Source organism: Hippocampus guttulatus, chromosome 12 (genome assembly GCF_054856545.1).
Source record: "Hippocampus guttulatus isolate MCC_2025c chromosome 12, RoL_Hgut_1.0, whole genome shotgun sequence".
In the NCBI taxonomy this organism is placed as follows: domain Eukaryota; kingdom Metazoa; phylum Chordata; class Actinopteri; order Syngnathiformes; family Syngnathidae; genus Hippocampus; species Hippocampus guttulatus.
In genome coordinates this window covers 5,432,695-5,455,460 of record NC_141272.1, presented here as the reverse complement: position 1 = coordinate 5,455,460, position 22,766 = coordinate 5,432,695, and the positions used below count along the sequence as shown (strand labels likewise).

The 22,766-nt window shown below is 40.9% G+C and overlaps 1 protein-coding gene across 5 annotated transcripts in view; it reads right to left on the bottom strand.

Annotated features, from left to right (window-relative positions):
* elna (elastin a) overlaps positions 1-10,905 on the bottom strand; it is a 44,097-nt gene extending 33,192 nt beyond the window's left edge. For 4 of the 5 annotated variants that reach the window (XM_086125948.1, XM_086125953.1, XM_086125951.1 and 1 more), the window contains exon 1: positions 10,690-10,905. In XM_086125948.1, coding sequence (XP_085982074.1) covers positions 10,690-10,765 — 76 coding nt within the window. In that variant the 5' untranslated portion in view covers positions 10,766-10,905. The remainder of the gene's footprint in view (positions 1-10,689) is intronic. The other variant, XM_086125954.1, reaches the window with a different exon arrangement.
* Between the last annotated feature and the right edge of the window lie 11,861 nt (positions 10,906-22,766).

Genomic DNA, 22,766 nt, shown 5'->3' with positions numbered 1-22,766 from the left:
CACACTGGACCCTCTCAACCCACCCCTCCCGCAGCACCCCTGGTCTCCAATCTTATCCGATTCCTAAGGGCGTCAGGGAACAACAACAGGAATAAATGAATGGGGGAAATGCTTTTTTTAAAAATTGACTTTGTTATGGGACAACAAGGGATGACATTCAAAGTGACTGGTGCATGACTTCAGACCCATGTTACAACATTCTATGTTGCGGGAAGAAAGCTGGTTTGTATCTCCCCAAACACACCACAATGGAGAGAATTGTGCCGAGGGAAACACAGTGATTTTGTTAACTGGTCTTTTACATGCGCAAGGAGGCCAATGAATTAAAAGCACATGTCAAAGGTGCTTGTGTGTTTATTAACGCATACTTGGTGAACGCCGCGCTTTGTGCTCTGTCTGCATGGACACCGGGGGCAGTGCAAGAACATTACAAGGCATTAGTGTCTGAACCTGCAAAATGAAAATGTATGACATAAGCCACTGAAAAGTGCCAGAAGAGAAATCCCAAAAATGTAAACATGATCCAAGGTACTACAGAGGGCTTTCACTCATAAGTTGTGGAGTATCTGATGTTTCTGCCACAAATAACGGCATTATTATTTTTATTGTCACAGTTTGAGGTTAGTATGAATATGTATGTCAACACTTAAGCAGGCAACTATTGAAGTGGCAAACTTAAAAGCAGAGTGAGAAGTTTATGGCGTGAAGAAACCACAATATACACTGGACATTGTTACAAAGCTAAAAACAATATTTTTGTTACACTTAATGACGTTATATTTTTGTCTAGGAACCAAATTGAGTGCACGCCCACAAATATTTGGACACACTTGATCCTGGCATGAGTGAGAAATATATTTCTTCAGTTCAAATTACTGTTGTTGTATTGTTTCGTACTTTTATGACCAATTTGATAAAATGAACTTATTTGAACAATCACACACGGTTACAGGCACACCTTTGCAATCTAAGGCGTTCCAATCTTAGTCTATAGTTTGTCAGTGCCACTGCCACCGTGACAGATGTGTCAGGTGCAGGTACCACCCGGACAGGGTGGAGAAGTTGTTCCGTCGTCACACAATCAGAAGGATTTCCTGTCTGGGCTTTGCTCGCGAGGCAAGAAGGAATGCATATGCCCCACTTTTCCTCCGGTTGTGGGCTACTGGACCATTTTAACAGAGGTTATCAAGTCCACCGTCTACAACCAAGCCTAATCTGCATCAGAATGTATTAGATCAATTTCATCACAACGAATTTATTCAACACTTGACTTGGATCCTTATCCGAATAATGTTGGGGGGAAAATAACTTAGCCACTTAAGCCAAAATTCTAACGAGTGATCTTATCTGGATGTTATTTTAGAGTTGTAAGGGCCATGTGTATTACCAATGTGCTTTTGGGTCATACACATGTGAATAGTTAAAAAAAATGCTTGCAGGCAATGTGAAGAGTTAAAAAACAACAACAATAACCTAATTATGATTACATTAAAATATTTTAAATTCTCTGGTCCGTGCTTTAGATGTAATTTCTTTTTCAACCTAATAATATTGTAGTGGTCGTGGTGCCTCACCAGTAACGAGCCTCACTGCTTGTCAATGTACTGTATGACACGTGCAATAACAACAACAAAATTAATGGTTCTTATTTAAAGTGTGTTTAGATAGTCTGCTAACTCTAATTTTGGGTTTGAATACTTGTTCAGACCTCTTTGTGAGGAGTTTGCTTATGTACGACTGTAATAGACATGCTAAGTTAAGACGCTAAATTGTGAGTGTGGATGGTGGTTGTCTATAGACTGTATGCCCTGCAACGACTCACGACCAATCTAAGGTGTACCCCAGGTCTCTGCTTAAAGTGCTCCAGCTGTAGAAAATGAATGGATAGATGAACAAACATTTTGCAAACTGTATCATACATTTACTATCCGGGCATCAGCGTATCTATTCTATTTTCTATAATGCTTATCCTCATTTGGGTGCGCTTGTATCGATCACAGTTGACATGAGGCGAGAATAACTAATTGAGAAAACATTGTTTTACTTGATGTGGCAGGTACACATACCTGTCAACTCATACGGTTTAGCCATAGTTCATACGGATTTTGTGGTGAATCTTACGTATGTGGCCGTATCGCACAAATCATACGGATTGTGAACATTTCCGGGGTAATTTTTCCCCCTAACAGGTAGTTCCGTTTGCTTTTGTCCAGAATGGTGCTAGTCTACTCGAATGCTTTCATTTCCGGTAACTTTCCAGTAAATCACGTGTATTATGGAGATCTACAATAAATATCATTGAAAATTTCGTGGGTTTTTTTCTGCCGTTATTTTGACATATAAAATGCTTTGGTATGTTATAAGGATTTTTTGCTGTTTATAAGGATTTTTTTGGTAGTTTATACAGGTTGGCGCTCCGAAAAGTTGACAGGTATGGGTACATAAGGTACATATTGGACCCACATACTGCACGAGGACTAAGGAGCAAAGGGGTTCGGAAAATTTCAGTCACAACCTGCTTTGTTTCCAAATCAAGTCATAGCGATGATGGTTTTTTTTGGGGGGGGGGGGGAGACTTCCCGCAGTACCTCCCATGTTAATGAAAGTTTTCACAATTGCACTCTGTGACCTTTAAGAGTGCAGTTTTTGCTTCATTTAAAAAACAAACTCGTGACTAATGGGCCATTTCTGCCACCCAATGCGGCGGTTGTGCAATAACCGCTCATGTATTAAAATCGCTCAAGAGCTGACGGAACAGTTTGCACACACACACAAAACACATGCACATTGCTCACGTGGGCGATCTCACGCTAGTTAATAACAGCGTTCTCTGTACAATATTTGTTTCGGCCAAACCATGCTTAATCACTAAGCCTCAGGTCCACGTCATTAGGAAAAGTAACACCTGACACTTACTCAATCCCGCCTGTTTAAAGATTCAAAATAAAATGTTTAACCCACAAAAGTACAGATTTAGAACAATATTCACACAAATCCAGAACCTCAGCCCCGTAATGGTGATAGTATGTTTGGTAAATCTCTCTTAGCAGAGCACCCTCATGATATCAAGCATGTGACAGTTGTCCAGTTGTCCTACTATCTTGTCACTCCTTCCAAGGCCCGCTGAAAGAGGACTAGCGATGGCATGGGGGACACGTAATGTTTAAAAAATGTACGCACTCATCTTATCGTGACACTCTGATCTGACCCTAAATTCTGACAGCGCATTGGTGTGAGCTATGCACTGGAAAAACAAACGTCATCGTGGTGTTGAGGTGATTATGTGTGTTGGCTGACTCTGTCCTAATTGAACCGGAAAGGGGACACTTTTAAGGCTTCGTTTACACTGTAGGTCTTTATTATCCAATTCCAATTTAGTGACTACAGTGCACCAATGTTACACATTCAAAGGTCCCAAAGGTATTATTACCCTTTTGGAGTTGACCACCATTTGAGAAATGAAATACTGTCTAAATGCAAATGATTGACCAGCAAACATGTAAGGATTTTAACCTACTTTTGGGATTCCACTGTGTGTCCTGTTGTCTTTGACTTTCTATGCAGAGGTGACAAAAGCATTTGCACTCTAAATTTAATTTGGAGTACATATACTTGAATGTGTGCATGTGTGTTAAAAAAAAAAAAGCCTGACAAAAATGAAATTACTATTACATTTAGGTTGAAAAAAAGTATAAAATCTGAAATGTATTAAAATACAAAAGTAAAAATAAATGTTTACTGTCAATGATGTACTTTGTACAACACCTGTTTCAATAATGTGAAGAAAGAAAAAATATTTTCTGTTTTATTAACTTTTTGGACTGAGAAGAAAGAAATATTTATTTTGTAGGATTTTTTTTTTTTTAAGTAAAAAGTACAGTCGAGTATTTGTGCTTGGTTATTTCCCATCACCGCATCTACGTTTTGTAAGTCATTATATGTTTCCTGAAAAGCAGAAACATCCTGCATGCATATATGCGGTCAATGAGCAAGTAAGCAACGACACACTTGTCCAGAAAACAAGGGGAACATTGAGCAACAATAGTACAAAACATAACATTGCAAATGGATGCAGATGTCCACCCTATTTAATGCTCTATGCACCGCAGAGTTTTGTTGTATTTTTTCTTTTTTCCCCATTGCTGTAATCTTTGGGGAGACTTGCGCGTATGTCATTTCAATGACGTTCAGCAGGTATATCTGATCTCTTTGCTTACACTGCGGTCACATTGGCAGATATCAAATGTTTTTTATCTGATACAACCGAGACCTAATTAGGATCTGAGGATACACAATTTCATGCGTTGAATTTACAAACGCATAATGCCATTACTCATATCTGAACTGGGCCATATCGGAACCGTCTCACTTGAACCTTGATGTAATGCAGCCGAAAACTAAATGTGGGGAATTTAATCATTACTGTTGTGTTTAGTTGGACATGGCAAGAGAATAAGACATGGTTCAATTGATTAGAACCAAGCATGTAAAATTCATTGAACCAAGTGGATTGTACAAATTATATCGGTTTGTGTGATTTGGAACACTTTTGGACGAGTGTTTATTTACAGATTATAATGTTCCGCAGAATATCAGACTGTTCCATTTATTTTGGCATCTGCTGATGAAAGAATGCAAGCAATTTTGTACATCTGTAGAGATCGGGCTTTTAACACCATCTTGAATGAGAGCTACACAGATGCTTTTTTTTCTGTGCTATTAGGGAATGGTGATGATTTGGTGCCATATAAAAAAAAGGTCAGAATTGCTCTTAATCTCCAAGGCTTTGTGACAAACCTATAAGGATTTTAGAAGATGGTTCTATCGTGTGGGAATGCTTTTTTTTTTGGTGGTATATACGGTATATGTGAATGAAAAAAAACAAACATTTAAAGAAGCAGTCCATTTTCAAAGGTAAGAGACAATTTGGGCCCTACTTTCATGCCCAGTGCAAATCCAGCACAAAAAGCAGTTTGACTGTGCGCACGGTTAGAGATTTCTTTCTTTTGGTATTTTCGTAGATGGGCGCAGGAAGAAAGAGGCGTGTGCGTCGTTGTGGGATTCAACACAGCCTACTTACTTTCCGGCCAATGAAAACGGCTCCACCGATTCCCTTTAAAGTCAGCGCAATAAAAGCGCACACAGTCTTTGAGCGTGGACATTGTAAAAGCAGAAATTGACTCGCTGGAGTCCAGACAGAAGAACGAAGCATGCAAAAATGCTTACAAGGAACCTCCGCTTTGTTGGCCAAGAAGTTGATCATAGATCACCGCTGTGGAGTAGACACTTGAGACCACTTTCCACCCCGATCTTTCGTGTTTATGTGTGCAGTGCTGCGTGGGGCTGGTTTAATACATATAAAAATGACGATGACAATGAAGCGCTCAGGAAAATGATTTCTACAATTATTCAGAGGGCTCAATGCAAGCTGTTGTCATATCTCTGAATGAAATACGATGACATGCAACAAACACGCCACCGCAGTGCGTCTGCCTGCGCCTCGATCAAATCCGCCGAAACCGTATTGCACCACCTGCAACTTGCACAACTTGTCCGCGATGCTCGACAGTCTAGCCTACTTTCTGTTGCCAAATGGTCATGTCCAACATGTTTACCGGTATCATCAGGTTTTTCACCGAGCACACGTGCATTGTCTCTGAAAATAGATCCGTGCAACTACAAACTGTAAAGCACTATAAAAGAAGCTCAGTCCAAATCATCGGTCTGAACGCCGCGCCACCTTTCACAGTAGTCATGGCGGTAGGAAAAACTATTTGCCAAAATGTTAACGACTTCTGGCTACCGCTGTCGAGACTTCAGCCAGAGGACATTAGCTTCAATGTAAAAGTGAATGCTTTGGATAAAATGGTGAAATCTACGAGGATTTACGAAGCACAGAACTAGGGCCAGACAGACATAAATGTTCATAACCGTTCTTTCACCATTCAAGGCTTTTAAGCAAGCTCTCGGCCAGAGGAGTGAAATCACAGAAAGTGTCATCAAACTGAAATGACTTTGTAAATGCGGTACTAGAAGACCGGAGAAAACCCCGTATCATGACTTCTGATGAAGGTTTCTCTGATTGCAGAGTTGACCTGATGAGCACTGTGATCCCAGTGCATCACTCGAATCCAATAAATTGTGGTCGCCTCTCACGCGATCCAAAATTGGATGGAGACTTGGATGCACAAGTCTCTATCAATAAAGCCTGAAGCACTGCTGACTTTGGGAATCAAGATTTGGGAATCAACCAGAAGTCCTGAGCTAATGTTGGAATCCCTCACATTTTTTTGGACCGCAAGGATATGCCGTACGATCTCCATTGATTGGTTTAAATGAGCCGAAGTAACTTCCAGTAGTGTGAAATGAGCCCAATTGCAATTAGGATGGTGAAGTCACAAAACTCTCATTTTCCCTTTTGTCCACTGAATTGTGGCAAGCATATCCATTATGAAACGATTTTGCGTGTGTTCATTTGTGTATTATTCCGCTGGATGAGGTAAAAGCCACAAGTGAATTCTGCAAATCTGTGTGGAGGAGTGACAATGTACCGAGGCACAAGTCATGAGATTCTGGTCAAGAGCTCCCTAATTAGTTTCACTTGTTGCAGTCTTAAGTCAAAAAGGGATTCATTGTTTTGACATTAATGTTGTAACTTCAATCAGTTCCAAATTGTCCAAAATGTGATTTCTTGAAGCCTAAATATGTAACATGTATGTTGACATGCGAAATTTAGTATAACTGAATGTATTAAACTTAAGTACACAAATATGGAAAAAAAACCCATCTACTACATATACAGCTACGCAAAAAAATGCTAGAGCAATAGAATTATGAAAATAATTTATTCATCCATCCATCCACCCATTTTCTGTCGCGCTTTATCCTCACTAGGGTCGCGGGGGGTGCTGGAGCCTATCCCAGCCGTCTTCGGGCAGTAGGCGGGGGACACCCTGAATCAGTTGCCAGCCAATCGCAGGGCACACAGAGACGAACAACCATCCACGCCCACACTCACACCTAGGGACAATTTAGAGCGTCCAATCAGCCTGACATGCATGTTTTTGTGGGAGGAAACCGGAGCACCCGGAGAAAACCCACGCAGGCCCGGGGAGAACATGCAAACTCCACACAGGGAGGCCGGAGCCGGAATCGAACCCGGTGCCTCTGCACTGTGAAGCCGACGTGCTAACCACTGGACTACCGGGCCGCCCATAATTTATTCAATGAAATGAAAATATTACAAAAAAAAAATGTACATATCTATATACTGTTGGTATACAGGTATATGTATGTAAATATTTACCGGTACAGTATATGTATATGAATGTGAGTATATATAATAATAATAATACATTTTATTTATAAGCGCCTTTCAAGACACCCAAGGACACTTCTTCCACAAGGGAGGGAGAGGGGGCAATAATTAATGCAATAATTAATATTGCAGATCAAGATTCACAAACAGTGAACTCGTGGTCAATGTTTTAACACCATCATTTCAATTTGAAAATGTTGAAATATTGTGAGCATTTTTATTGTTTTCATTTTCTTTTCATTTAGCAATCTCCTGTTTTTTTTTAAAATAAATGCAATAGTATTTGAACAGTTTTCTGAACCCAAAACTAGTTATTCACCGATTTCTATGTGCTATGTAATATGAGGTAATCATAAATTTATTTGGATTCACGGTAATAACGGCGCTCTGAAGGAAAACAGAATGGCAATGACAAAGAAAGAGTTTGGCACCTCTGCTCTAAAGATAAAGATGGAGATCATGATGCTTGCATAAGTCTACTGATTAGTTATTAAAATTGTCATGATTAATGTAGAAATATTAATAATATTCCATGTCACTGTAGACACATACTAAATCAAGAGGTTGCAGCAATTTGAAAGCAAATATAACTTTTGCCTCTGCAGTTTAAAATGACTTCTAATGGTTTTTCTTTACAAATGCATAACACATTGCGAGTTGCTTACTTTTCAATAAGGCAACTCAGTTTCTTGGCATCCATGTCAATAGTTCAACTTTCTGTTGAAATCTGGACTGGAATAATTATACATGTTAAAAAAAATGTTGGCAGATTTGTTTTTGTAATTGTCCTTCCAAATCCACCTGATACTTTGTATTTGTGATCCAAACAAATATTGCACTCAGTCCCACCATATGGTTTTCTAACAAGACAGTGGACATATTTATTAACAAACCCTTTCCCAGTTGTTTCCCCGGAGTCCATAAATCATTTACACCTGTCAATGGAAAACATTCAGACTCGATCATAATTCAAGCAAGTGCAAGTGTTCTGAGCACATGAAACGAGTCCATTGGAGTGCTAATAATGTTCAAGTTATTCATAGAGACTTGACCCTAGAACTAGGCTCAGTGATCACCCCCCCCCCCCACCCCCCACCACCACCACTTTTGTTTTAGTGCACACACAGATAGAGTTGGTTTGAGAAGCATCGGATGTTATGTGTGGAGTAATAAGGATTTTGAACGGAGTTCAGCCAATGCTGATCATTATTGCCCTTTAACCTGACACATAATGTGATGAGAAACCTGCGCTGGATTCAAGGCAGCCAGCTTGCAGGAAAAGAGACTTTATATGGATGAATCATTTTCTTTTCGAGTCTAACAATTTGATCTCTCTACATCTGAGCTGCCACTTGCGCCCCCCCCCCCAAAAAAAAACAACAAACATTCAGAGAGCGCAAACCTGGGAAGCTATGTTTCCACATAATCCTTACAATTCTGTTGGGAAAGGGAGGGACCATCATAATTCTGTGTGAAAAATGCCTGATGATTGATGAGCTCCAAATGTAATGGTTCCTTTCTTGGCACATGTTTCATACCTCCACAGAGATGAGAGAAAAAAAACATCCAGCTTAAAAAAAATAAAAAAAGAGTGCTGAGATACAACAACATTTGTGTTCATATTAAGAAAAGGAGTTTTGATGTGACTGCTTTTTTGTGCTGGGCTGACACAGACAAGAAAGCTCAACTAAACTAAAGTAGCGTAAAAAGAGATGAAAAAGTCAACTCACAGACTGAGTGTGAGTGGGAGGAAAGGCATGCATACACAATGCCTTTCTCCGTCTGAAATAGATAAGCGGCTCTTGAAATGAGCCCTTTAAAAAAGGTGTACGTTTCATTTTCGATTTTTAATTCTGGGTAGACCTGGCGAATTCAAGTTGTCAATGAGCAAACTGATATTCTACCTGCGCGCATCTGGCTGGAAGCCCACCAAGGCCACGTTGTCTCACCCACGTGTTTGCGACACACATGGCCGACATACACTGCATGTGTGTATGTCTGAGGTGAATACCTACAATGACGTTGGGTTACAGCGAAAAGCGTGGATTTTAACAAGACTATCGGTAACTGCTGGAGAAAGTACTGCACATAAAACAGCATGTACAGCATCTGTTGCTTCTGTTTAACATCAAATGGGTGATAAAACAGTCAATGAGACAGCTGGTAGTTGTGATAGAGGGAGCACCAAGAGAAATAAGATATAGCAGCCCGAGGCCTTTTTCTTTTGAACCATGGTGTGAAATTTGCTTTGGACATTAGCCTTTTTGGTACACCTGCACAATCAAATGAGATCCGACACAAGACCGTGGCGGTGTGAGTGCGCATGTGAATTTTGATGAACACTGTCGACAATGTTTTTTGTTAATGTGGGAGAATAGTCCAATTTTGTCGTCGACCGTTAAAAATTTAACCCCCCCCCCGCCCCATCCCCACAAAAAAACACCTCTCTGTATGACTGTGAACATCAACCTATAAACACACTGTTAAATTAATACCGCTCGAATACTGTCGGTCAAAAAAAAGCATTCCTCACTTGTTCTAAGGCAGTACTTCTGATACAACTCATTTGCCTGTGCAAGTATATCGAATATTGTGCTCGGGTACAGGTGTAGTTAAAGTGGATGTCCAGTCAGAGGAGCATTAACCTGTAATGCCCCAAAAGTCAAGCGGGAAATTATTCACTCGAGAGACACCTTACATAGAATAAGAAGGGTTTGGATTTTGACTTACTTTCGTTGTGAGTGAGACAAAAAAAATGTTTTATACAAGATATGGGGGGGGGGGGGGGGGGTCTTCCGCGACTTCTTCGTCTGGATCCGGCTGTAATTCACCTAGCACGCTTGAAGTCAACAGTGTGACACACTTTGCAAGCATGCAGAGATAACTCTTTGTGAGAGCGAGGCAGAGTTCTGGATTTTTGTCAACGTTTCTTTGCTTGGAAATCAATCGGCACACCTATTAAAGCAAAAAAAGTGGGCCAAGAAACCTCTGTCCTTCATCTTCGACTTATTAGCGATGTGTATAAAGATACGCTGCCAAGAAGGAAAGTATTAACAAGAATGTGTTTTTTAAATGAGGTTCGGTTTCACAACAATCCAGGGATCCTTCAAGGATACGGAAGACCAAAATAATAATCATCAATATGCTTAAGTGCTGAATATGATCATAATTATTTGCATTTGTGTTCGAATTACGAAACGAGAATACCATTTAGGAATGTCATTGAAAATGTCTCCCAAAAGTTTTTCCCTCCTAAAAACAATTAAAACTTGTTTTCTGATATTAAAGAGGGCAAACATCATAAGCTTTGCACCTGCTCTTACACAGCCACGTGCAGCTAAGAGTTGCGTTGACCTGTGACACATGCTTACCTCCTTGCAGAGTGGGCTGAATCGCTGCTACGAGGAAGAGTCCGTGGAGGAGCAGCCGAACCTTTCCGTTAGCCATCTCGCTCCCAAATGCACCACCCCTCTCCAGAGGAGCTGGTTTTATTCTCTGCTACCTAATTAACACAAGTTGAGGAGTGGTGAGGGGGGGGGGGGAAAGGAGAACGATATGGTATTAGGAGACGACAAAAGCCCAGTTTCAATGCTTCACTTTGCTTTTTCCCTCCACCCTGTCTGTTGTTGCTGTTTTTATTCTGGTCACTCTTGCCAGGAGTTCTAGTGCTGTTGCCAGCAAGGACAGGGGGGTGGGGGGTGGTGGGGGGGAAAGGCTGGGTGGGGGTCAAGAGACACATATTGTAGGAGAGAGAAAGTCCCCCATCAAGAAGGAATTGAACTATTTGCCAAACACTTCTTAGATACAAAGCATACTTATCTGAGAGCGTCACCTAGTCAGACCGAGGAGCAGCGAGCCGCATAGCCTGACAAGTACCTCTCGAAATGGCTTCACGTGTTCAGCTGCTTTGATTTGTCGCAATAACGTTTGTTACTAGGGAAAAGTAACTGAATACAAGACCTTATGAAGTCACATTCGGCACGAAGAAGCAGCAATCAGAGGGACACAGTGGCTGGCAGTGCGTATGTGAAAAGCCTTCCTGGAGGTGGTGAGGACACTATTGGCATCAAATTCAGATAAGAATGCCAAAATGAATGAAACCCCAACCTGCCTATTTTATGCTGTAATCCTGAGTCATCTTGTTAAAGTAATGGCAACTGTCAATCTGATAACAAGCATCGTAAGATGAGGCAGCAGAGCTTTGTGATATTTTAAAGGATTCGAGAGACTGTCTGACAACCGAGCAGAGCATAAACACATTGTGCCTGTGAATCATTTCTCAAGCACAGTGCGCAATGCGGTGCCAGAACATGATGACCTGCGTGAGGATCAGGAGCCTCCAGTATCAACGAGACCAAACAAGTGAATGAGTTGGACAGTTAAATCCCTATTAGGAAAAAAACAATAGTCTACAAATGATCCCCATATTTTACGCTCTTGCTTTCTGTAGGGGAAAATGTGGTTTGTTCGGATCTCACTCCGTTGTCACACTCATTACATCTGGACACCAGAGGGCGGTGTCTCTCAGATTGTGGTTGGGAAATTTACGGAAATTGGATTGGGGCTCATCGACATAGTCTTCTCTGCATTATCAGTGCTGAACTTGCGGATGGAAGACGTTCTGTGTTTTTAATTGTGAATATTCTGTTCCTCCAAGGCTCTTGCAAATGGATTTGGAACAAGACAACCCTTGAAAAGTGTCTAAGGAAAACCTGTCGTTTTGGATATTAGCGAGCTAACTAGCTGTCACACTGTTCGCCTTGGCGCTAGCAAGAAATTCCAATTGGCTTGGTCGCCACGCTCTCTGGGGCTGCTTTGTGTTTGCTTGTCACACGTTTGGTTGTTACCATGAGAATATTAATCCTATTAAGAAGTGCCTGGACTCGTACATCTACAAAATGACAAGTCCAATTTGATCGTCATGAAAAATGGAGTGCACTTAATCTTCACCTTATGTTCTCCAAAACCTTTATTTAAAAAAAAATCATATCACAGTGTACAGTACATTAGAGGGTGTCACGGGAGTTGATTTTATCTCCCATCTCATCCCACTCCCACAGAAAAAAAAAAAATCATTTGGCATCCCAGTGCCAGATGATAAAAAATAAAAATAAAAAAATGCTGTCCCGTCTCGCTCCCGATAAAAATGACTCCCACTCCTGCCTTGCTCCCATTCAGACTGACTCCCAGGGGGAAGCTGTTTGTTCAGATGGATTGTTTGTGGCCGGATGTAATTTGGATTCCTGGAGCAGGTGGAAAATGTGATGCCTTTCCATTCTTTCTGTGGAGCACAAATTAGATACCAACGTGGAGAAGGTTATAGCTCGCCTCGAACAATGGATCGCCAATTCGTCCAAATGAGATTTCCAGTGAAGGGCGAAAGTCTGATTAAAATTATTGTCATCCTGTTCCCAAAACAAATCGTGGACCCTTATCTCCTGAATGTCAATGCCGCAAGATGCTGGAGCCTTCTCTATCTCCCTCGTCTCCTCATTCCCCTGTACTTCGTGTCGCTGTTCGGGACTCAGTGAGGTCATCTCCATGGCAACTAGACAATGTGTTTTGGCATGTCAGCTGGTGACCAAGGACACAGATTTACACACACACACACACACACATGATCACACAATGTTGAACACAACCCCATTTTCAGTGCCTTCCGTCGGCTTTCCTGAACCCCTCGACTTCCCTCATTGATAGTCCAGGTGCGCTGCGAAGGTGTGTCATGCTGTGAAAGGGTGCAGTCACTGCCCGGTGTGTCTGGGCGGTTACGTCTGCCCCCGCCTGAGTATCCCCTCCCACGTTTTTGAATCGCTGTTGTTTATGTCTGCTGTTCATACAACAATTTTTTTTTCTAATCCCATACTATGCCCCTCCCTCATAAGAGCAAAAGTTGTACCTTTTTTTTCTCCACATTCCCCCTTCGCCATGTTTTTCTTTTTCATTTAGGAAAACCGGGGAACCGTTTTGGCAATGAGCAGCACGGTGGACAACTGGTTATTAAGTCCGCCTCACAGTGCAGAGGTCATGGGTTCGATTCCGGGCCTTGACCATCCTCTGTGGAGTTTGCATGTTCACTCCGTGCCTGTGTGGATTTTCTCTGGATACTCCAGTTTGCTCCGACATTCCAAAAACATCGCCGGTCGATGAATTGAACACTCTAAATTGTCCGCAGATGTAATTGTGTGTGTGAATAGTCGTTTGTCTATGTGTGCCCTGCGATTGGCTGACGGCCAGTTCGGGGTGGATTGCGCCTACGGCCCAGAGTCAGCTGGGATTGGCTCCAGCACGCCTGCGACCCTGGTGAGGATAATGCGGTTAGATAATGGATGAATGGAGGTTTTGGCAAATTATAAGGATTCTTCATTCTGGCTCCCTCTGTTGGTCATTGTCTCTTGGACAGTTTGTAACTTGTGAATTTGCACTGGTACATGTGCAATGACAATAAATTTGCTTTTGATTCTCAAGGGAACTTAGTATTTGGAAAGGTATACGGCATCTTCCAACAAGTATTCCAACTTCCATATAGCCGAGTCCACAAGTGTCTGGTTTTTTTTGTTTTTTTTAATGTTCTTTGGAGGTTTTTTTGTGTATGGGTCTTGATTGCTGAATGAACCACATGCCCATATCACGTCTTGCAGTAGCAATTTACATTGCGGCCCGGTGGACGACTGGTTAGTCACAGTGCAGAGATGCAGGGTTCGATTTGCTCTGGCCTTCCTGGGGGGAGTTTGCATGTTCTTCCTGTGCCTATGTGGGTTTTCTCCGGCTACTGCGGCTTCCTCCCACATTCCAAAAACATGGATGCCCTGAATTGCCCTGAGCTGTGAGTGTGAGCGCAAATGGTTGTATGTCTCTGTGGGCCCTGCGATTGGCTAGCAACCAGTTCGGGGTGTCCCCCGCCTACTGCCCGAAGACGGCTGGGATAGGCTCTAGCACGCCCCGCGGCCCTTGTGAAGATAAGCGGATCGGAAAATGGATGACATTTACATTCTACTCATCTATAAAATTGAAGTGAAACCAAACATAAATGAATTTTCATGTGATAGACGATTAACTAGAGTCATGTAAAGCGGATTTTTAAAATGACATTTTTAAAATTGTACAGTGCACTCCAAGATTGAGATGCCATTTGCACTTGATACATCACCGTTGCGTCACAGTAGAACATTGGCACATCCTCTCCGAACACCACAATGACAGATTCAAAGTCCTTGCGTTAGTCAAGAAATACCTCGGTGCTGACAAGACTGTCACGGTTCATCTTTTTGTTATCGTTTTGGGACTTAAAATAGAAAAGACAGAGTAGAGGTACTTTTTTTTTTCTGGTGAATGCTGCAGACAGTGTCATGACTCCAACTGACACAAATCGTTGCGTGTTGTCCAAAATCGAATGGGATGTGCTTTCCAAAACACACACCATTCCTCATAGTTGTCGCCGTTCGTGTTCATACTTCCTCATGCTGATTCATGTAACGTTGGGCCAAAAGGTTGCTGTTCAGACTAAATACACAGTATGTTGTACTTCTTTATGAGTTGAGAACTCATGTCGTTCCTCTCCACAAGAAACCAAATCTATCCAAGCTCACTTCAATGACCTTGTTTGATGATTTTGTTTTGAATCAGAATCCAGAAATATTATCGGTACATGAAGCTGCAATACCCTTGTACTTTATGTGTTGCTTTGACCCAACTGTTTTTCCTTGAAAGGTTGTTCTCAGAATAAACGAGCTCGTTTCAAACTCACCCTGTGTATTACACCATGTTTGAGTTATCTCCATCAACAGCACTGAGATCTGACTGATGAACAAGTTAATGAAAGTATGTCACTCCCAAGCCAGAAACGGGATCGTTGCTTCACCAAGCATTTACACATTGTTACTATTACGAGTGCTTTAAGCAACTTACGAGGTTTTTCCAGGTAAGTCCACGTGTATTTCAAACCCCTAATCAATGTGATTCAGGGTCACTTTCCAAGAGCGTGCAAATTCTTCCATTAATTACAAGCCACTGTAGCCTGAAAATGCTATTTTGATGTAAAATAATTACATATTACCTCAACACTATCCAGTCATTGTATTGAGTATAAATACATGTATACATGCATTTTCCCCCTGTAATTTGTTTCAGTTAGAATTTCTTTTTTTAAGTGAGACATTCATAAATGACACCTCACTTAAACATACTACACATGACATAATTGTATGAAAAGCAAATAAGGTGGCTGTGTGAATACATAAAAATAGCGTGCGCAGACTTGGTTGTTAACTTTGCAGAAGTGTTATATACCTTCACAGAATTTATGACATTTAATCAAACAATTCAACTCATTTTACTCACAAAGTCCCACTGCAGCAGGTTACCACATTTTTAGCCAATCACAACTTGTGCCGCACGATATTCCGAACACAAACATTGCATAAAATAACACGCTCAGAGGATTGCATTAAATCATGAATTAGAAACGAAAACACAGGGAGGCCATTGACCAAATGTTGTAGTCTGCATGTGACCATTCTTTCCATGTTTGATTTGTGACAAGTTGCACCAGCTGAGTTGAAGCACAAGTGTATTCTGGACGAGAAAAGTGTTTGTCCTCTTTCATTCGCTCCCTATTTAAGCTCAGTCTGGTCCCCTTCCGTTAGGCAAACTTGAATGTTGTTTTTTGTCAAAAAGGCTCCGATTAAACGGAACACCGAAGGATTGGGGGGAGGTCACAGTGGAATTTTTGGCACTGTAAATTAGGCCTTCTTTCTGGCCATCGTGTTGCTGTAATGTGATGTAATGGAATATCGGTATTTACATTGACCATGCATTATTTTGCGTGTGTTTCAAGCACGAAACAACATTCTTCATTCAATAGACTCTCTCTTTCTGACACAAGCATAATGCATGAACATGAGGTCATATGGGATGAAGCCAACATCTGCTCCTTGAACAGAAACACATTATCTTTATTGGTAGCATCGACAGACATCAAAATTCCATGCTGGTGTTGGTTCTATGTTCGAATGACAAGTGCACTTGTACAGATGGTGTTGTTTTGGTCTTGTTTCCTTTCTTTGTGCCGTGTACTTCTTGTAGCATTAGTCGGAAATTGTTGTGGAACACTCACATGTGGGTTACTAGTGATACAATGAGCCCTTGTTCACTGGTAGAGTGTTTGCATTTTCCTGTTGAATGCTGTACTGGATAACTTTCATGCTGATGATCAGAGAGTGACATTAGCCCCACTCTGCTGTACAGCTCCAAAGTTAAACCTGGTCACGTTTCCACCAAGTGGTACATTTGAATTTGGTTCACCATGATACTGTTTGGAATGGTAAACCCTGATCTGGCTTGCTTTTCTACCAAAGGGTGTGCAGGTTGGATGGTGCAGTGGTACGTCTACTGACGAACGTCTCTTCATATGAAATTTTCAAGTTACGAAACGCCTCAACAGGAAAATATTGGCTCTTGTTATGAAATAAATTTCAAGATACGAAAGGTAAGAATATAGCTTGGTCTGCTACTCGCAGCTCCGAGTTTGCTGAACGCAACATAGTTATAGCTTATAGCTGCTCTGCCATTGGCTATTACCTGGCATCTTCCTGGCATCCCATTGGCTAAGAGGGCTATGAGACGTTCCGATAGTTTTACGTCAATGTGTATCACCCAGAAAAAGGGTTCACCAGTCCGGCGATCGCTCACTATGCTGATGTTTACCTTGGACATTTTCGAAGGGTTGTTAAAAGCCGACAAAAGCAAACGTCCTTGGATCAGTTCTCGACAAAACGGCAGGCAACATCCCCTTCTGAGAGAGAACATGAATTAAAGAGGGCAAAAAACAACGAGGACGCAGTTAAGAGTTAAATGATCATAATTTTTATTCTTGACCGGTACTCTATATTCTTTGTTTTTTACAATATGCACAACACTCATTTATTGTGCAATAATCTAATTGTAATATGTATTTCTTACATATTTTGATTCATTTTTATGCTTTAGAAAACATTTATGTCTGAATTTTGGGGGGGCTTGGAACGAATTAGGGCATTTACATGGAAAACGCATCTCTACTTACAACATTTTCTTGTTAAGAAATTTCTTCCATAACCAATTAATTTCGTAAGTAGACGTACCACTATATTGGCAACACTATAAGCATATGGCAAGCGGTTAGTCAGTACATACAGTATGTGGTATACCACTGTGATAGTTGGGTGTGGACAATTCCATGGAATGAGCTCTATCTGCGTTGACCTCTCTCGTTTTGCTACCGTTACTGTTTAACACTTAAACCAACAACTCCATGAAGGAGATCAAATTGTGCCACTTTCTGGAAAAAGGACATATGCATCCCCACATAGCCATACAGTGTTTTGATCGAGTGAAAACGATTCCTATAAGCTGCTTTCATTCGTCCAAAACTTATAAGGCAGTGACATGGTCTTTAACAGGTAGACACCTTTGCTGGGAAAAGCGCATACTTCCACGTGACAAGTGCGGTACCACAATACAAAGAGACTTTCTTTTAACGACCGGTGAAGTTGCAGACAAGCAGACTGGCTCATTTTCAAAGTGAGATATTCTCACCCAAACAAGGCTCCAGATGGGGTCGTGAACATCAAGCGCCAGGGGAAAACAGATGAGCCCCAGTTAGGGCCAGACTTGGCCATAGAGTGACTCATTTTGGCATTAACATTTTCGAGAACAACCTGCAAGAAAGGCATGCGTGCAATTGAGCAGAACATCCAAGTTTCTAAGGGTTCAACTTGTTTAATGAATGTGATTATATTTAATATGTGTCCAAAGAAACGAACTTAGGGAATCAAGGAATGTGTGCACACGTCATAATGGTTATTATTAATTATTTAATGACTCACAAATGGGTTTCAAAAAGGGGACTTCAAAATATTTGGGTTTACTCACATGAAAATTAAACATAAGGATTAAAATGACTGAAGTACAAACCTGGAAGTTGCTACTTTGAGCTCCACAAAAGCTGTTTGATTTTTTTTTCTTTTTGCGGTGCTGTTGGCTGGTCACCGGTCCTGTTAAGTTTAGAATATTTGAGATATGTAAAAAAATAATAATAATAAAATAAATGTAATTATATCTACTGTATATGTATGTAAAAAGTGATGTGGGCTTTCATGGCAAATACAAAATTGTTTGGATTGCATACAATGGAACCCGTCTGTGACAGTGTAGTGGAACATTCGCCTAACTTCAGACAGAGCAGCTTGGATTTAGGTCCCACTCAGTGCTGGCGCAAATGTGAGAGGGTGGTTATCTGTTGCCCTATTCACCTTGTGACTAACTGTACAGAACTTTTCTGTATCTGCCTGATGCTCTGAATTATCCGAGATAGACTCCAGCTCCTCCTTAACCAACCACGATACGTGCAACACATAATGGATCGACGGATGGACAATCAAATGTCTAAGTTCAATTCAGAATTTCACCAAAATATGAAGTCAAGAATCACCTATTTAAGTTACCGTAAAGAGGGGTTTGGTAACAAGAAAATGCTTACGGTATCACTCTTATTTATTACAAATGAGAATTTAAAATTTGGGTAGCGATTTTAGGAAGCATCATGAAAGTTGACCTCTTTGATTTGCTTTCGCGGGCCACATAAAATGATGTGGGGGGCCAGATCTGGCCCCCGGGCCTTGAGTTTGACACATGTGCCTTAGATCCACCTTTAAATCTCTCCTCAATATACCTCTTATACGCCCAAAATTAAGCTGAAGTTGCTTTTAGTTATTAATTATTATGGTCCAACACTGTGGAACTTTTTGCCATTGGAGCTCTGGTCACATCCAACAATATCTTCCTTTAAATGTAATCACAAAGGCATGTTTTCTCACTCGCGTTTAATTGGCTGAGTGTTTGTTTGAAATATGCCCTTTTAAATGTATTGCCATCTTGCTTCGTGCATAGTGCTCCCAATTGTTAACTATAGCATTGCCGTTTCCCCTCCGCAATAATATGCAGCACAGTAAATGGCTGAAATGTACTGGACTCTATGAAGCAGACTGTAAAGGCAATGGCAGTGATACCATAGGCATCTGATGTTTTTATAATTGTCGAAGGTTTAATTTTGGCCTTATCGCAGTTCTCAGGCTTTTGGTTCAGCAATCACATGGAGGAATGTTTGATACACTGCAAAGATCGTCTGCGAGAGAGAGAGAAAAGGAACTCTCAGGCAGTGTAGACACTGGCGACGTGGCTTTTCATCATGTCACTTGATGTCCACTGAAAGACACACTAAAGATATCATAATCGTTAAGTGAGATGGTGACAAGGCATCGTGGGGTAACTTAAGGCATGGGAAAACTTCCCCTCTAAAACAGTGACATTATCATCAGAGGACACTAGTATAATTTCCTGAGCCACCACAATTGGGGATACCGGTATATATATATATATATGGAAACGACAGTGTAGCATTCGACTGCAGTGTGGAATCCACTTCTTGGCAAAGCTTGAGCAGCATTACACTCATTTCCCTCATGCAGACAAACACACTTCCTTGACATTGTTCAAACTTCCTTATGCCGCCCCTGAACGGAATTATTAGGGCCGATAGAAGGAGGAATTTATCACACAACCAATGCCCTAGCTTTCAGTGTGAGAAATGAAGTAATGGCATTGTATGAATATCACGGAACCTCTCAGGTCAGTTGCTGGATGCCGGCCTGCCGCCGATGGAAATCATCCAAACTCAAAGATTCCAGGTTGAAACCGTTGTCGTCCTAAAAATGTTATTATTATCCCCAACTGTGGTAGAAGTTAAGCATTGTAACATTAATATTACTAGGTAGGAAAGGTGGATTTGTCTTAATGCCAGGCTGAGCCCAAAAATGGTGATCTGCTGGTCCCTTTTTTTTGGGGGGGGGGGGGGAGTGGAAAAGCATCGCAAAAAGCAAAATCAGTCATCTCCTGTCATCTTGTGTGCTCGATACATCAAAATTTTGCGTGACTTTTAAGGCAATGAAATACATGGACTTCTCAGCTGTGCAGGCCTTTCCGGACCTTTTATTAGCTACATTGTTTTCACACATTCAGATAACTTTGGGTTGGCATGTTCATTTCTGAATGTGGATGTTGGCACGGAGATATGGCTGTTGAATGAGACACAACCACTGCATCATGTATGTGAACGGTCCTATGAAAGTGTTCAGGAAGGGTTTGGCATCATTGTTCTCGAATACGTCTAATGTAAGTGAGATTGTTGTGACTGGAGAAATGAAAACACCGCAGTTTTCCCAACACAGCGCTCGTTCCGCAGCTCTTTTTGGTCTGCTCAGCATGTCCAAACATTGAGTATAATCAGATGTCCACCCTTTAATTTTATAGGTATTGAGGGGTTTCATTTAATGTTTCACATATAGGGACCATCCTATAAATAAGTTAAAGTTTGAGATAGTTTTGGCCAATTTAAAGAGGGACATTTGTTTAGAAAACGGATGTTCGGAACAAAAAGAATCAACTTTCATCGAAAAGATGTTTTCTTAGTTTCAGTAGGTCGAACTCAGAAAACAGCTTTCATCTTTATAGCAGAAAAGGGACTTTTCTGTTTTGTAACCCAAATAAATCTTGTGAAAAGTGTGGGCCGAGTTTCATCTGGATCACATTTCGTCATTTTCTTTCAAGCAGTTGTCAACAAGAGATAAAAATAAAAGAATAATAACTATTGCAGGAGAGATATACAGGACTTGAAAATGTTGCAAAAAAGATTTTTCGTCATGATGACACGCAAAAATGTTCAAAATAAAGATAGCTTCATTATTCAAACGCTTTACAGCTCCAACAAAGAGGGAAATATGAGCAGACAAGCCAAGTTAAGAGAAAATAAATATAAACTAAAAAAACGGAAAAAACCTATCGACAAAATGAATAAATTATCCAGTGGAAATGACAATCAATCTACAATTGTAAAGATTTTATGCTGTTTTTTTCTCCTCTGTATATGTATAGAACTAACACGATCTAATTAGCTTCATTGTATCACCATCGCATGCTAAAATTTCAGCAAATGACCAGTTATAACTGACTTTGGGATACACCCTGGACTGGTCACCAGCAGGGTACATACAGGCAAAACAAAAAAAAACATTAACACTCATATTCAAGCCTACAGAGAACTTTGAATCGTCATTTAGCCTCGGAAATATGTGTTTGGAATGTGGGGCGATGCCAGAGTCCCTAGAGAAAACCCACGCAAGCATGGGGAGAACTTGCATATGCCACACCATAACGCTAGAGCCCCCATGCTCGGAACTGTGAGGCCTGTGAGCGAACCACTCGTCCACTCGGGTTAATGTAATTCTTATTAATGAATTGATATTTAAATTGTTGTTCTGGAAACTCCTGTTGATCATGAGCTTGGTCAGTAAAATGAAAATGAAATTTGACAGGGAGGAAAAACATGTCTTTAGCCTATTGACTTCAAGACATATGCTGGGCACTGATAACGGGGGTTACAAATTTGCGATTCTGTTTTGCGTTCGTAGCCGTCTTTTCAAAGTTCAGAGGTGCTAAAATGTTTTGCCAGCCACCGTGACACAAAATGTGTGCTCTGTTTACTTTTGGCAATCCAATGCCAGACTAAGGAGGTCCCTGGCTAGCACAAGCAAAAACTGTCAGAGTTCTGTCACCTCAGTGAACAAGGTGCAAAACAACAGTGGAAAGCTTGTGGCCAAATTTAAGGCCCCTGTTTCCTGTCTTGACATCATCACTTGGAAACCTCTTGGTGTCCGCTCATGCCTCCGCTCTTAAATCATCACACAGCAGGGCCAGTATTGGCGTAGCAAGTGGCACAAAACACCTCAAGTGCTGTTATTTTATCATTATAATTTTTTTTTTTATGTCAGGGAGGATACCAATAAACAATCCAAACACACACATGAAAGAAATACGCTTTTGGAATATGCAGTTCATTGCTTGTATCTTGACATCATTTGCTTACTTAATTAGAATTCATTTGAAGGACAAAAAAAAAAGCACAGGATCGACTGTCTGATGAATGATGTCACCAAATGGTCGGATGATTTTTATCAATTTGACTGCAATGGCGCAAAGAAATGTTCTCTGGACTGACTTCCTCAAGTGGAATGTTGACTCATGCTGTCATCACATACTACATGCTATGGTTATGTTTTTAATCACTCATTAGATGAAATGATGAAGCCAAAATCCAGCATTCGGTATATCGTGATGTAAAATATACAGTATATATATATATTTGTTTTGTTTATTGTTTGCAAATCAGCAGTCAATCTACCAAACAACGCGACATTCAATACCTACGGTAATATTACCGTTGTTTGGCTACAAGGCTAAAGGTGGAATGAATAAATATATGCGCATACCTTACAAAATATTTACATTCGTTAAATGAGCTGAATAAAAGGTCCGTGTCAAATGTAATGAAAATAAACACTGACATTAATGCGTC